The 17,071-nt window shown below is 38.7% G+C and overlaps 1 protein-coding gene across 1 annotated transcript in view; it reads left to right on the top strand.

Moving 5' to 3' along the window:
- The window catches only part of CD109 (CD109 molecule), an 85,967-nt gene that overhangs the window by 27,386 nt on the left and 41,510 nt on the right, over positions 1-17,071 (top strand). Inside the window, 9 exon segments of the mRNA XM_019471130.1 lie at positions 6,321-6,360; positions 6,995-7,079; positions 9,307-9,403; positions 10,479-10,614; positions 11,491-11,600; positions 13,335-13,574; positions 13,928-14,029; positions 14,124-14,186; positions 15,433-15,609. Of these exon segments, the coding sequence (XP_019326675.1) occupies positions 6,321-6,360; positions 6,995-7,079; positions 9,307-9,403; positions 10,479-10,614; positions 11,491-11,600; positions 13,335-13,574; positions 13,928-14,029; positions 14,124-14,186; positions 15,433-15,609 (1,050 nt within the window).

The following is a 17,071-nucleotide window of genomic DNA, read 5'->3' as shown; positions in this document are numbered from 1 at the left end:
TGAAGAAACAGTAATTATGTGGCAGAGGTAGAAGCATTTAATAGGGGTGATGGTTCTGTGTGGTTAAGTGAATCTCATTGTGGGGAGATTTGAGAAGACCAGTGGAAGATGAATGTCCTTAACAGAAAAGAGTAAGTGAGGTAACATGGGAAACTCTAGACCTGTCATCTGGCATGAGAAAAACAATGACAAAGGTGATTTGGGATTCCACTGATAAAGAATTCAATTCTTTAAGGCTATTATGGATTTGGTTAATAAGGTAGATTTACTGATGTAAGTTTTTGTAGATTTTGTAGATTTTTGTAAAGGCTTTTCATTGTACAAAACCCTAATGAAAAACAGCAATGTATGTAAAGTCTGTCAAAGAAGGGTGGATTGATTTTTGGGCAATCGACACTCACCCAGGGTGTTTCTAATATAAACTGGTGACAGAGTTTGCAGATGGAGCCAGGGAAAAGAAAGCTCCACGGTGGGAGGCAGCAGAAGTCCCATCGGTTGACTGTATATCAAAGGATCAAATGAATCAATGGATTTATTGCTTACAGTCTGTGGGTGCCGTTACAGGTTTTAAAAGGCTTTTTAATCTAGTGGAGAAAGGCATAGTATGAACCAACTAATAGAAATTGAAGCCAAACAAATTCTTTCTGGCATATATATATTTTTCATCAACAAGGCTCTTAATCAGTGGAACCAAAAAAAAAAAAAGGGAGTGAGGGCTTCTGTTACTCAATGTTTTAGCATCAGGAATGGTTGCCTTTTTGGAAGATGCATTATAATAATGCAGGTTGCTGGAGCAGCTGAATACTTGAGTAACCAAACCTGAGATAAAAGCAGGTCAGGCTAAATGGTTCCTTCTGTTATTAAACTCTTTGAATTGAAAATTAAAATAGAGGAGGAAAAGAACAGTATATTATATAAAAAAAAGAGTTGTAGGCTTTGGGGTCCAGAAAAACCTGGCTATTCTTACAATTCTTATCCTGTGGGAATAAAACAGCAACCCCAAGCCCCACACATAGAAGCTTATGTTGTTTACTTTCAGACCCCTTTTCCTCCATCATTCACACCTGCTTTGCTTTAATTTTCAAATTCTGTTAATATAATTACAAAGCAATATGCATTATTTCTGTAGCATGTGCCTACACAGCATCTTACATTGGATAAGGCTGTCGTGCAGAATATATTAAAAAACTATTGCAATATTCACACTATTACGCTAGGTCTGTCTAGTGGGTTGTATCACAGACTGTTATTTTTCTGATAGCATGTCATACCATTGGATTAATGAAACCTGCAAGAAACCTTGCAGAATAAAGGAAAAGAACTTTCTGATGAGAAACTCTTTTTGATTCTCTTGGTTACGAGTGAGCTTATGCCCTGAAATACAAGGACATATGGGATGGGATTCAGTTTGAGGTTTAAGACGAGTGGTTGTCTGTAGGTAGGTGATGTGGTAGAGATTTAGTTGGTGTTCAGTAAAAGCTACTGAGTGACCCGGATCACTCCGAGTCGATATTCCTAGCTGTTGCCTGGATATTCCTCGCTGTTCTGCTGTCCAAGGGAGGTACAGGTTTTTTCTGTGTCATATATAAAGTTGTATGGATTCACCAATCCCTTCTTGATAACAGAGGTCACTGAGAACTTGGATTTACTGCTAAGGAATACTTAGTATAAGTCTGGCATTTTTAATAGATATGCCTACCTATCCTTAAGTAGTACTGCTAGCCCTGGGTCCACATGGGATCCAGCGCAGCTTATGGATCTACTCAGGGCTTTAGGAACCTCTTCAGATGGCAAACCCAGGCTGATCTCCGCATGACTTAGCTATCCTGATGCCACGACCTGAGCTTTCTAGTTAAATAGTCAGCTGTCCAGCCTTTCTATCTCAAGTTTCCCTCTTGTCTTTAAAGAGCGTTCTTAAGTCAGTAAATAATATTTCCCTTCCAGTGGTTACAGATCAATTCCCAAGTGTACTGAGTTTGGGTTCCTGGAAGTACTGCCTCTGAATTCTGTTTTAAATCAAGTTCTGGCTGCTTGCTGCTGTTAAACATCCTGTAGTACTTTTTAATAAGAGTTCAGGTGTTAGTACAGCTGTTCCAAGGAAACTCAGGACAGAGTAATTACAGTCTGGTTCCCAAGTCTCCACCTTGTATTTTATTTGGATATCTTATATTTCCTGTTGTGGAGCCTGGTGCTGAAAGGCTTTTAGTTGCTGAGTTTTAGTAGTAGGCATCTCTGACCAGAAGTTGTTCCTAGTTATAAGGCATTTTGTAATCTAATTTATGGAAGTTGTTATTAGGAAATTTATGATCAAATATTGAAGCGTAGTAATGTTTCAGGTGCAATGAGAGCTTTCTAAAATATTTATAGAGTATTATATTTTTTTAAGAGCTTCAGCTATAAAGCAACTTTCAAAATCAACTGGGGTTGATGATATATTTTACATTTTGAGTTTTTTAACTTTTGAGGTTTTATGTATGTTACAGTGTATCCACAGTGAATTCTGTGATGTTTTACTGCTAGGTCACCTACAGATTTCCATTTGATCCATTGAGTTTGAGGTTATATCATTACTTAAAAAAAGTGTCACCCTCCTTCAAAATCAGACTGTACCTAAAATCTTTGGAATTGGCTGTGTATTCAGTAGTTTGCAAAGGAGCGCTGATGTTTAATCAGGATCTGATAGTGTTAATACTGGTGACATTGGTGGGACTCTGCTTAGTTTCTGGAGACTGTGCTGGTGGATTTGAACAGAAGTTTGGGAATTCATACAGAATTTTATTTCGGGGTTTATTTTCTGCATGTGAAAATAAAGCACGAAAGTGATCATGAAATGCTTCTGTTAATTCTGTCTAGATAAAAATCTGTTTTATTTAGCTGCAAAGCAGAAGGGGAGGAGTGTTTCTGACGCGGGCGGTGAGAGGGCGGTGTAGCCAGGGGACCCCAGCCGGTGCCAGCACTGCGCTTTTTCAGGGCCAAGCCCTGAGACCACACCCAGAGTCTTTCCTGATGCTATAACTTGTGACGCACGTAAATGTCAGAAACCAATAAGAAAATGGACCTAGACCAGATTCGTTTCAGGGGCTTTCGATTGCCAAAGAGGAAGAAAAGATTTTGGGGGAACGATTCCTGTGATCTCACTTGTTGGATTAGACCCAAATGACTTCAAACAGGACTTGTTCATCACAGCAGAGCAAAATCTGGACTGTAGTTGTTAGTGATTCTTAGATGTCAGGATCCGCAGCAGCTAAGGCTCAACTGCAGAAAGGCTCCATCATCCTCACAATCTCAGAATACTTATATGGATCTCTTTTTGGCACTCTTTTCTTAATACTCTGGGCAATGTGCACAGAATGTTATAGATGTTTTGCGGTTTAAGAAATGCTGATTTAGAGCAAAATGCTAATAGTCTGGAAGGGTGAGTGTGTTTAAGAAGCAGAAGGCATGGAAGATAAAAACTGTACTAGAATAAAGCAGTGCTGGAAACAAGTGGAATAGGCATGGTGTTGTTTTCCTATCTTAAAAAAAAAAAATCTCTCTTGGGTTGTATATATAACTAACTGCTTGTCTCAAAAGCCACCGCTCCTGGAAACTGGTTTAACAACTTCCACTCCAAAATTTTTGAACAATATTTGCCAGAGAGACAGCCCTGCCCTGAGGAAATAAAATGGTACAGAGTGGTTGAAGTGCTGTTACTTGTCCTATTCCAAACCAGTTTGGCTGAAAAGTGTGTGTTAGTGGGAAGTCTGGCTTGGTGTTCAAATCATCAAGATGACCTAGTAGGGTCTTTTCCTTTCCCTGCACTGTGAAGCACAGCTTGCTTTCTGTCATAAAGGTTGTAATTTTAGAGAAGGTGCAGCCGAGAGCACTAGCCTTGCTTTAATCTCTGTTTTCTACTGCTTACAGTTCTCTTAGCTTTTAATTTTTTTTTTTTTTTGACTTCTAAGGTAATGTGAAACAAAATCGCATTTTCAAGGGAGATGCTTTTTCATACTGCCAGCTGGGGTAACGTTCTGTTCATGGTTTGCTTAACAGCAAGGGTGACATACATGCTTAACATTGGAAATAAAAGATGTACAGAGAACCAGACATGAGATAAATTCACTGCAGGTCATTTTCCTAAGATACCTGTTCCTAAGGTTACCCGATAGTAATCTGTGGCCTGCATGTCAGTGCTGTAGCATTTTGTGTTGTAAGGATTATGATCTGCACAAATGTTGTGAGAATAGCAGATTCTGCATGTATCTTTTTAAACCTAGGAATATAAATACGACAATTATTTTGGTGATCAGTGACCTAATAATGAAATCAGTAGCAATCTGATTTTTATTTTGATAGAAGTCTTTTGCTAGGAAAAGCGTAAATATAGAGGTATAAGAGGCTTGGTCCGAGATGCCTAATTTGCAAAGTCATTGATCAGGTAGGAGAGATCAGTTATAATTGTTTCCAGCTTGGATCCTGGTCCTAGGGTTTTTCCCACAGGAGTTCTCAGTTTATCCTCTCTTGCTACAGACACTCATTCCCATCTGACATATCTTGATGCTACCTGACAATTGGTTATCCATATTCAGTTTCCTTTGCCCCACATTTCAAACCATGTTCACTGAGATACTCCAGCACATATGATAACTTGTAGTGGTGTCGCTGGTCTCAGGAATAATCAAAGTAATCAGACTTCTGAGCTCCACAGCAACATAACCTCATCATGCAATTGAACAGCAGCTGGCGATATTAACCTTTCAAAATAGCCACCTCCCAGTGACAGACTGTTGTCTGTCTTGATCTTTCCCCTATTTCCCAGAAGACTCTTAGGCAAAGAGGCAAAATAGGCTTTCAAAAGGAGCCTCTCCCTTCCTGTCCTTTAGGAAGTGGAGACTCCTTCGGTTTCTCAGCCCATTCTTCCAGCCCAGCTGAGCTCAGATTTTTCTCTTGGAAAATCATTGCTCCAGTGTAATCCCTGCGTCAAGCAGATCAGCTGAGATTCAGAGCTCCAGTTCTAGGCACTGCTGGTAAATGACCTCATGCCATTTCCCTGCTGATGGCAGCTTTTGGTATGATGCCGTAAAAAAATCATTGAACGGGGATTATATGTCTGCAGACAAATGACGTACATGCTTGGTCAGAATCGTAGAATCATAGAATCGTTTAGGTTGGAAAAGACCTTTAAGATCATTGAGTCCAACCGTTAACCTAGCACTGCCAAGTCCACCACTAAACCATGTCCCTAAGCACCATGTCTACACGTCTTTTAAATACCTCCAGGGATGGTGACTCAACCACTTCCCTGGGCAGCCTGTTCCAGTCCTTGATAACCCTTTCAGTGAGGAAATTTTTCCTAATATCCAATCTAAACCTCCCCTGGCGCAACTTGAATTACTCGCACTTTAGCAAGGAAGAACAATCGAGTAAGACAAAAGCAAAATTTATGTGGCTGACTACCATGACTTTTTGGTCAACTGTCATTGTACCATACAACAAAAATAGCTACTGAGTTTTTAATGTTCAGAGAGTGAAAAAAACTTTAATTTCCTAACGATGTGCCATATATGGCCTGATGTACCACATCTCAACGATATGCCAGAATATGCTTTCAGATACCCTCCTGAGGAAAATCAGGAAATAAGTGAAAAAATTAGAAAAATAGGAAAATAGAAGAGAACACAAGTAACTATATTTTATAGTTGTTTATGTCGTCCATTGATTTTTAACTAACAAATAAACAAGACAGGAAGGTATAACCCAAGAGTATCTGTGCTGAAGTAAGTCTACACTGTAGACTGTAACAAAATTTTAGCTGCCTTTTGAGTAAATGAAGAACCTTAGGATTATACAGGCTTTTCAAATGGTCTTGTCCTCTAGGTAGACACTGTAGGAGCTTCTCTTTTGTATAGAGATACTTGAGTTAATTTTAAATGAGCTAGTAAAGATACCGCTGGTAGGTTAGTCGTGGTTCATCATGATGACTGTGAGTACTTATGCTAGGTAGTTTTACGCTAGCTAGCTCGGATATTTGGTTTTTTATACAGAAACCAGCCATATGTAGATGTCTGCAGATCGGAAGCTCCACAAGCTCTTCATTACATATACTTACAATCTGCTGCATGTGAGCTTCTGTGTCCTTTGTGGTACAAATACATGCTACTGGTTCCTACAGGAGCTTCATTAACAGGAGCTGATAATGGTTGAGCCATGATTTAAAATCACATCATGTCAGAAATAGTAATTTAACTTGAATATGGGTGGGATTTGGCCTAGAAGGTATGTTAAACTTACTAATCTAACCACAATTGTATGTATGTTCTCATATGATTTTTTTTCAATAGGGTCAAGTTCATTATCAAAGATTTAAAGTGATGGAATATGGTAAGTGTTACTTAAGGGCATTTAGTAGTGACCAAAATTGGTAGTTGATTCTCCATTAATTTAGACTAGTTTCCCTTGACTAGTACAAACCTTTTGAATACTCCCAGAAAGTCTAATTTCCATATCTCTTGCTTCTCTGAGATTGACTCTGTGTCCTGGGAGAAACATCGTCTTATCAGCTGCCCTGTTTATCTTTGGTAGTTTTAATGACCTACTATTGTAGTGTCTGAATGTTATGCAATCTTTAAAAAACTTATCTTAAGCCTACGAGATGCAGTTATTGTCCCTGTTTTTCCAAGATCATGCAGGCAATGTGTTCATCCCAAAATATCTTTATAATGTCTGATCATGAAGCTTGCTGATGATTCTGTAAAGGCTGAATAAGCTAAACGTTTTATATTTCAGTCTTACAAGCTTGTGTGCAGGCTGCTTTTATGATGCTTGTTCTCCTTTCAACAAAAAGTCTTAGTCTGGGGCATGCATAGGGTTTGGTTAAAAATGTATCTTAACTTATATTCCTTAGGAAACTGTAGTAGTCTTTATCATATTACATGTTCTACTCTTATTATTTAAAAAAAGAAAAAGATATTATTTCTTGTGTGAATTTAATGCTTTCTTTAAATTTTTTTTTTAGTTTTACCAAAATTTGATGTTATGATAACAGCACCATTATACTACTCTTTGAGAGAGGAAGACATAACTGCTGTTGTCACTGCAAAGTAAGTAAATCATTAATACCATTGTCACCCTCACTCTTAAGAAAATTATTGTGGGTCTTTTAAGTGTCAAAGTGAAAACTTAGGTTTAGGCTGCTAAAAAAGTGCCTTCTAGTCAAAATTAGTTGGCTAGCATCCATTTCTAGCCACTGGATTTGTTGTAACAATGTTAGATAGATCTTCAGACTTATAGTTAGTTTTTTTGGTCTGGTAAAGGTATTTCTAGACTATAGCCAAGACATTTTTAACTACCTTATTCAGATAATTTCTTGAGTCTTTTGCTTATAATGTGTATTTTGTGGTATTTTTTTGTTCTTATGACTCTTTTATGGTGCTCTCCAACTTATCACATCAAGGTCTGTATGTAGCGTAACTGTATTTTATTAGACCACTTGGAAAATTATTCAAACTTCTATGCAAATCCTTCTTGATCCAATTTATCCACATTGTGGATTTGAAGTATAGGCTTCTCCTGCCTATCAAAATACCTATACCTGTAAATGGGTGAAGAATTAAAAACTCTTGAGAAATTCAGAAAAGACTTCACTGTAGACTATTGTATAAATAATATTTTATTTTTCAGCTGAACAAATATCTAGACAAAAAATTCAGTATGCATTGCTCTCAAATATAAATTAATTTTATTTTGGCAAGATGAGAGCCAGATAGAGCTACCTGATAGATCCATTCAAGAAGTCCTGAAATAAAAGGTCTTTTGTGGGTTATTTAACGCCATAAATACATACCTTCTAAACAAGCACTCCATTTATAAGTGAAATGCAGAAATGATTGTTTAACAAGCTATTTAAATTAAATGTTTGGACTTTTGAGAAAAAGCTTTCTTTCCTAGAGGCAATGCAACCTGATATTATAAACCATCTAGGTTTCTCATAAGGGGCAATTTTTTAAAAAAAGTTTTCCTCATTTTTTTTCCCCATTCTGCTTTGCTTTTGGAATCCCTTATATGCTAATGTGAATTTGGTTTCCTAAGTTGTTTTGGTCTTCCACAGGGTACTTGGCTCCTTCATTAGGTATACTCATAAGGTATTTGAAAGTGTACCTGTCTGCTGCAATAAATCCAGACTTGGATGCAAATGAATTGTCTGAGATTGAATGCCATCAGTGCCAAAGTTTTTCTGATACGTCATAATTATTTATAGGGAATGACTTCATTCCTGGTGACTGTTTTTATAGGCATAATGCCTCTGTATACGAAGAATTTATATGTCCCTTATACTTGTAGATGTCATAAAACCCTTTTCCTTTCTCATGTCTGGAGTATTATTAGATTAAGTTAAGTACAGGGATGCTATCCAATGGCAGTATCATTTCAAGGTTAATGGCAGCTTATTACTGTAATTAGGTCTGCTTGGAAAGACTGAGTTCAGGTGCAAGACAGTGTCGTCAGAGTTCTTCCTGTAACTACACTATTTGATTATTCCTTCCCTCTGCTTTTCAGCTTTGATATTTCTTAAGTGGCTGCCAATCAAATCCATAATGATTTAAAGTACTTAAAGTTATCACATCTGAATGTATTACTACTGATGGACTAGAATGATTTGTGTTTCCCCCCCCCTTCCTCTCTCTGAATCTGATAATGTCATGGTTTCCCTTATGTATAACTTGGAAACATGTATCCAAAGTTTTTATTTTATTACTGCTTACTGACTGCAGGTTGCTAATGGCATTCTAAAAAGTGAATATATTACAGTTTTCAGGTTTGCCACAGCTGCAAATTATGTTTGCTGTGTAATAATGCCATGATTTCTTTGGACTGTGATTACTAAATAATTTGAGTACAAGTATCTTGACATCTCTCATTTTTTGTTAGCAGCATTTGGGAAGCAAAACACTTGCACTTCCCATGTCCCATTTTAACTGTACTACCTATTAGTTATGATGCTACATTGGTGTTCTGTTCAATAATTCGCTTCCAGCTTAGCTTAATGTAGTTAATTTTCCTACAGCCCGGAATAATAGCAATAGGTTTACAGAGCTCGTGCGCAGGAAAGAACAGCACTGTATATCTTCTCCAGGTTTTGGGCTTCTGACTTTAGTGTTGATAAACCGGTCTCAGTATTGAAAACTCCATGTTTCAAAGTACAAATGTGTTCTAGCCATGTTTGAGGCCAGGGAAAAATATTTTAGTACAATGTTTTGCCTTGAGAGCTCTTCAGGAGCCCACACCCTGGAGGTGGTGCGTGGTTTGACTTTGGCTGATGTGTTTCAGGTACACGTATGGAAAGCCAGTAAAGGGAACTGTAACGATCACTTGCCTTTCTGTCTCTTACTGGGCAAACAAGAGAAATACAACAACAACAATGGAGGTGAGTCTTCTGTTAGCAGTTTGTAGCATTGTAGACTTTAAGGCTGTGTCTCCTTTTGTAGGTTAAATATGCCTGGGACCATTCTCGAGTGCTAAGTTCAGCTGGCATGATCTATGGAGTGACTTGCATGGATAGTGTTAAACTCTCTTTAATTTCCAGAATAAAGTGTCTACATTCAGGCTGCTTGTTGGGAATGATACTTGGCTGCTGTGGTCCCTTGAACTATGCCTGGAAGTTATTTTGGAGAGTGTTAGTTGGCCCAGGTAGAAAAACTTTCCAGGAGCCACTGTAGCAGTGTAGGTGATGGAGGACCCATGCCTAGGAACATTCCCTGGCCCCATGTGTGCCCCTGATCACTCAGCCCTGTGTTACAAGGCCAGAGGAGACCACTGCAATTGTCTAGGTGAAGCTCTAGCATGGTAGAGACCAAAACATTTTGCCTAGTAATTACAGTGGAGTTACTGTACTAGTTGTAACCTGGAGATGAAATTTAAAAAGGCATGCAGTTTTGATCTGAAGACTTAAAAGTGGTGATAGATTCATGGCATCCTTTTGCAAAATCAGGCATTTTACTTTTGAGCTGTGGACTATGTTTAAAACAGGTTCAATTTCTGCTAAATGGTGTGCCTGTCATTTTCTGTTGGCTGACTTCAGCAGTTGGCTGACTTCAGTGCCTTCAGCAGCACTTAGCCTACAGAAACTCTGAGCTCAGGGATGTTGGATAGGGTATACCCCTCCTCCTCAGTCAGGGGCCTGTTCATTGTATTTTTCTATAAAGCATAGGCACCACTGCTCTGGCCATGTAGAAGTAGAAAATTCTAGATATTAGAAAAAAACAAGTAACTTTCTCCATAAGGCATTGTTGACTCTAAAAAGTAATGAACTTTTACTGGATTTAATAAAAATGGTTACTGAAAGCAAAAAATAAAGGTCAGTGTTCATAATTTTCTGTAATTGACACTCCAGAACTTGTATGTAGGGAGAGCTACAGGACTTAAGCAGAAATAAGCTGTTGTAGATGGAAAGGTGTCCTTGGCTTTGCTGGCTCAACAATTTTTTTTTTTCTACGTTGCAGATAAATGGATCTGCCAATGTAACCTGTAACAAGCTTATGTTGCAAAACTTGAACGCTGATCAGTCGTGGCACCAAGTTGACAGTGATTACACAGAGCCAATAGAAATTATCGTGGTGGTCACCGAGTTGCTCACAGGTATGTGGCTGTGTGATGCCTTCTGAGAGAAATCCAAAGAGTAGGTGGTGCTGGAAGAGCTTACCGCTACGTGGAGGGACTTGGAGCACTAGAAAAGCATCATGTGCTGATGGCAGTACGAACCATCTACATGCAAATATATTGTCTAAAAAAAAACATTCTCTGAACTGTTGCTTGCCTAGATATTAAATAGTTTAACCAGCTGTTAACTCAGTTGAATACAGTTTTATGCTAAATGATTTATTAAATAACCAAGAAATATGTTCAGATGGGGTCTTAAAGTCAGTGACTGATCACTTTTGATGAGAAGAGCAGGCATAAAGAATTGCTAGCATTAGCCTGAGTCTTACAAGCTTAAGTTTAATCGTAAACTTATCTTATTTGTTTGTTTGTAAACCACATCAGTAGAAAATGTTCTTTGGCCCCATGTTGTCCACTCTCTACCCTCTTCTAGACCGGCTGATTTGCAAACCGAGCCTTTTTGTGAGTTCATGTTCCATTGCACCTTGCATATTAGAAAAAAATAATTTGTAAAAATTTCTGCCTCACCCAGAAACTAGGTTTCATTACAGACTTTCTGTAGAAACCCTGGCAAGGTGAAGTTGGCTGATTTGGGGTTCGTAAGTGTCATTCTGACATAGAGTGCGTGGAGTAGAGCATTACGTGGTATGGCTTATTTAGTGTTGTGGAAGACAGTACCAGTACGTATACCACCTTTGTACTGATCCTTAGCTGGAAGGATGAAGAGCAATTGGAGTGGAAATGGTGAAAAATATGATAGATTTTTTTAAAAATCATGGACAGTAAATAGTATTGCTGCTAAAGGTATATGTATGTTAAAAGCATGTTGTCTAAACACATACAATTATTCAACAGGAATCTCCCAAAATTCAAGTACCATCATATTTCCAAAGCAAAGTGACTATTTTATTGAATTTATGGACTACTCTAGAGTTATAAAACCTTCTCTGAACTTCATAGCTACTGTAAGTTCTTTAGTTTTATTATGATCTGTGCATAAACAAATGTGACTTCTTCTCCTGTATTTTTGCTTAGATGCCAAAGTTTGCCTCGGATTTTTAAGTATAATTTACAGATTTGTTTTCAATTTACCTCTTTTTCATGATACACATCAGCAAATACTAAACTTAGAGGCGTTTGCTCTAGAAAAGGATAAAGTGGCAGGGAATGCTGTAGTGTTGCCAGGATACACTTGAGCATAGTTCATCAGCATTCTTATGGAAGAGAAATCTTTCCAGTTTCTAGCTGATTGTTTTCCATTAGGTGACTGTGCTTTAAAACAAGGTAGTTATTGAGTCCCAACCCTCCTAATAATATTTGTATATGGAAGTGTGTGTATATATATACACACAGATATATACTTTATATAATGTGTATATATATAATTAAGCAGCTGTTACAAAATTCAGTAAAACTCATCAAACCACATTGCTCTCAAGTGAAAGTGTCTTTTCTGCCTTCTGTCCTGTCTTTCTCATACCAGCTGCAGTCCTCTCATAGAAGTATTTCATGTTCTTCATGCTGTCCATAGTCTGCGTTCAGTATTTCTACATTTAGCAGAGGTTGCATATTGCACCACTGCATTTTGCTTGAAAAGAGGAATCGACTTTATAGTTCTTGAGCCTTTATTGTATAGAAGTCAGACCTAAATACCAATAAAATAGACTGAATATACACTTTCAGAGTAGATTGGCTCAAGCCATACCTTTGTGCTAGCCTGATCATTTGGGTCTTTGGTTTTCGTCCTTTTCGTTTTCCTTGCCAGCATCCCAGTTTGACTCCAGCTCTGACCTGCTTCTTCTTCCTCTTCCAAAGATGAGCTGAGTGAGAGGTAGCTGAGGCATTTAGCAATGCTTGCAGCTGGCAGAGAAGAAGGTATCAGTTATGCTTCCAGAGGAGTGTGAAGGAACAACTGCTGCTATTACTAGTAAGTGGAGATCTGCATATGGTGTACAGAGAGAGGATAGGAAAATAATGGCAGAGGAGGAAAGGTGACAGAGTGACAGACTTCTGGATTGAAAAAGAAAAGGGAAACATTAGTTTGGTGCTTTTAAATGTAGAAGTTGAATTTTTGGAGTGTGTAATACAGAAGGAGAATGGTTTTACTATGGATGAGAATCTGCTTGAATGTGGGAATAAAGGTTGGTGTAAGTTGTAGTGCTGATTGATGGATGCTGGAGTGAAGAAGTTGCAGACTGTCAATTTTGGGCCTGTTTTAAGTCTTTCCTTCAGCTCATTTGATGAATCCATAAAGACATCTGACTTGGCAGCTGCTCATCTGACACATTTTCCTGCACATGATGTAATGTTAGGTTGTCCTTTGTTGTAGTGGTGAGATACAAGTGATAAAATTAAATACTCAGTCTGAAGGTAGGTTGCGTATAATTTGCCTGAGAGACAAGCATTTTCAACAAGAAGAGTAATTGGGAGAGCTGAAAGGCAGGTCACCTTTCAGTTCCATCTGCTTTGCTTCTGCTCTTTTTTTACTCCCTGGAGTTATGAATAATTTTGTTCTTGGCTGACTTGCCTACCTGCAGTGCTCACAAGGGATTAAAAATAAAGTTACTGATGTGTGAAAAATCTGAGGATGCCCTTATTTTTTTGGTATGATGTGAGTGCAAATATATTGTTGCATGTTATGCATTGTGCATTTTAGCTTTACCCTGTTTGATGGGTGTTTTCTTTCTTTTTGTCTTTAGCTAAAGGTGACACGTTCTGATAGCAACCATCTGACAGCTGAAGAGAGGCAAAATCTTGTCACAATCACTGCACAACAGTCAGACCTGCTTTTTCACCACTCTTCACTTTCTCACCTTGAGAGTGAGGCAACAGAGGAGAGAAATCTGACAGTCCATGTCCTGAATTACACGGTCCCAGAAAATGGAATAATTGATATTGAGTTTCCAATCTTGTCTGATACAAAAACTCTGAGAGTTCAGGTATTGCTTTGTAATACGTTACTTTGGAGCAGCGCCACACCAAATTGAGCGGGCTGTGATCATTGGTATGCTGTTCCTGCCATCTGCAACAGCTGATATGTCACCTACTGTTATTTTCCTTACCTCATATTCGTGTTAGAGCTGGAAGGAAAGTGACGCATCCTGTCTAAATGTGATCTAATAATTGCACCAAGATAGCAAGGGAAAAAAACAAAACAGATACCCCAAGCAAGAAGTAAAGTGGTCTTGTACTGCCATTAAGGCTACCATGCTCTTGTAAACAGTACCATATATGTGAACATCACACAGATTTTGCTGTTTTGCTAAGAGCTTTGTTTTGCATTGTCTTGCAGGCAGAGTTCCTCAGCAGTAGGACCGACATAGGTGTTTATGATGTGTTCAGCTCCCCCAGCCAGACATATCTCCAGGTTAAAACAAAGAGCCAGGATATAAAGGTACAGTCTGACACAAAACTTGCCAAGATAAAAACCATTCAAGTTACTCATTATGTTTCCATACTCATCCATATGAATCGTATGCTTTTCCTAGGCTGGAAAGCCTTTTGAGCTGAGCATTGCAAGCAACAAGCCAGTGAGAGAGTTCCACTATCTGGTAAGTTACTGGTTTTACATATGGGGACAATCCAAGATGGCTTTTACCAACTTGAGAAATACTCCAGTGAGTGGAATGTGATTGAATGTTAGAGAGATTCAGCATTTTTTATTGTGCTTTGTGAAGAGGTGGCCCAGAAACTTCCTTTCCACTAGGATGGACCTTTTCGAAAGAGACCTCCATTTCGCTACCTAGCAGAAATGCCCCTGGCACTGTAAGGAGGTGCCCTCTGGGAGCACTGCCTACTGAGGAAACGGATGGTCCAGTGGGCGGGATGGCATTGTTAACAAGGGAACTTCATAGGAAGCTTTTTAAAATAAATGGCTTGGGTAATGGCTTGTTTAATGGCTCGGCTGCTGTACTGTGTCTTACAGCATCTGGATTGAAGGGTTTATTATATATACCATCATCAGTCTCCCATCCTGTCCTTAACACATGCCTGTCTTGTGCACAGTCTACACCATAATGATCATGATAACTACAATTCTTTTTCTTTCAGAGACTTTAATAGTAAACTGAATAAGGAAAATCTTAGGACAATATAAAATGTGGGCATTCATGTGTATTTTCTAAAATAGAAACTCTCTAGAAGATTTAAAAAAAATCAGGTCCATGTGGTCAAAGGCAAGGAACTGGCCTGTTCATGGCTCTGTCTTCATTAGTAAGTGGTATGGTCCAATAGGAACAGATGTAGAGTGAAAAAGTTGATGCTGTGGGCCTGAACTCCAGGTATTTCAAGGTACCTTCAGACTAATTCTAATCTGATCTGGTAAAATGAATGCCTGTTTTTAACTGGAACACATTAGTGGGCCCCAGTTCACACTCTCCATGGTGCAAACCAAAGTGTGGTAAGTAGGGGTGTTTGGGAGATGTGCTTTTAAAATTATATTTCTGATCCAAACTCAAATGCTATTATAGATGACCCACATGACCCAGGCGTATTACTGTTGTATTTTTATGTTCTCATAGCACAATGTTGTGCTGTGCACTCATCATTGTAGTTCTTTACTTGTCCATAGTGATACAGGTATTAAAGCATGGAAAAAATCTATTTTTAATGTTTAAATATTACATTACCTGTAATGTAATGCCTGTTCGATATGCAGTCTCATAGAGCTGGTTACCTACTTAGTAAAAAAAAAAATCACAGCTATATGTCTCTTCTTTTAACAGCTATTTGTAGAAGGAATTGCAGAGCTTATGACATAGTGAGATACCAAAAGATTGTTTCATTTTTCCCTTTCAGGTGTTATCTAAGGAACAAATTATGGCTTTTGGCACAAAGGCTGCAAAAACATTCACTTTAACAGCAGAAAATTCCTGGGCTCCTGTGGCATGTGTACTTGTATTCTACGTTGATGAGCTTGGAGTGGTTGTAAATGATGCTCTCACTGTCCCCATTCAGCCTGTTTTGGATGACAAGGTAACTATATTGAACTTGAGTCCGAGACCATGGATTTGTCTGTTTGTTGCATGGTAAACAGTATTTTAGATAATAGGATTGTAAATGTAAAAAATTCCTCATTGAGGATCTAATCTGAGGTTTGTCTAAGTCCTTGGAAAGACTTTTGATAATACCAGTGCAGTTAGGGTCCAGCTATTCAATATCTGAAAGAAATTTCTACTATCCGTATGTTTTCCACATAAACAGACCCACAGCCTCTCCTTGTGTTTTTAATAGTTTGGTCAATTACTGAGCCAAAAATTGCTCTGGCCAATATAGTGGAAAGATACTCATAAGTGCTCTAAGTGTGGAACTGTAAATGTTTATGAAGACCTTGTTCTAGCCAGGCAGTGGTCACATTGTACGTGGTGTGTCATCAGTGAATGTGACTGGTGGTTGTGTTTCATGTGACCGTGCATGCTTTAACTCAAAAAAGTTTGAAGAGGAGTGGGAAAACTACTATTGCAGCAATGAATCGGTTTTTCCAGCTTACTGACCAGGATAAGATTTGGTCCTTTGTGCAAATAAAAGCCTCACTGTGACTTTTTACAGGTGAGACCACCAAAGGCTCTCGATGGGTTCAAATTCTTCCTCCCCTATGGAAACTTTAACACTTATAACCAGACATCAGTAGGGAGGCTGTTTGTCTTACTCCTGCATGAAAAAATTCTCCATTTGCTTCATGATTTATCCAAAATCAGGATATGAGTTCTGTTATCACAGGATAAGGAAGTGGAGAGGCAGGATGGTGAGAGAGCTGCAGGCACATGTCTGTTGATTATGGTTATTATGTACCAGTGTCTGAAGAATCTAAATAAATAGAAAACAAATAAGAAAATTTAGTTGAAACTTGGGAGTTTTAGGGTAGATACAGGAGGATATTTCTAATGAGGAAGGCATAACAGTTCGGTTCAGCCTTCTGGAAACAAATTGAAATCTTTCCACTAATTGCAGTGTCCACAAATAAGATGGCATTATATTTTGTAGCAATGAGATAAGGCCTGATCTTGAAAATACCAGTTTGATTAAATGTAGTTTACGGATGAAAACCACAGAGCAACTGACATCATCTACCTGGACTTGTGCAAAGCATTTGACACTGTCCCATGTGACATCCTTGTCTCTAAATTGGAGAGACATGGATTTGATGGATGGACCGCTTGGTGGATAAGGAATTGGCTGGATGGTTGCACTCAAAGAGTTGTGGTCAATGGCTCAATGTCCAAGTGGAGACCGGTGATGGGTGGTGTTCCTCAGGGGTCGGTATTGGGACCGGCGCTGTTTAACATCTTTGTTGGAGACATGGACAGTGGGATTGAGTGCACCCTCAACAAGTTTGCTGATAACAGCAAGCTGTGTGGAGCAGTTGACATGCTGGAAGGAAGGGATGCCATCCAGAGGGACCTTGACAGGCTTGAGAGGTGGGCCCGTGCGAACCTCA

The sequence above is a fragment of the Aptenodytes forsteri genome, unplaced genomic scaffold (genome assembly GCF_000699145.1).
Source record: "Aptenodytes forsteri isolate BGI_AS27 unplaced genomic scaffold, ASM69914v1 Scaffold256, whole genome shotgun sequence".
NCBI classification, from domain to species: Eukaryota; Metazoa; Chordata; class Aves; order Sphenisciformes; family Spheniscidae; genus Aptenodytes; species Aptenodytes forsteri.
The sequence above is the reverse complement of the archived record's forward strand: the minus strand, read 5'-3'. Positions and strand labels throughout refer to the sequence as shown.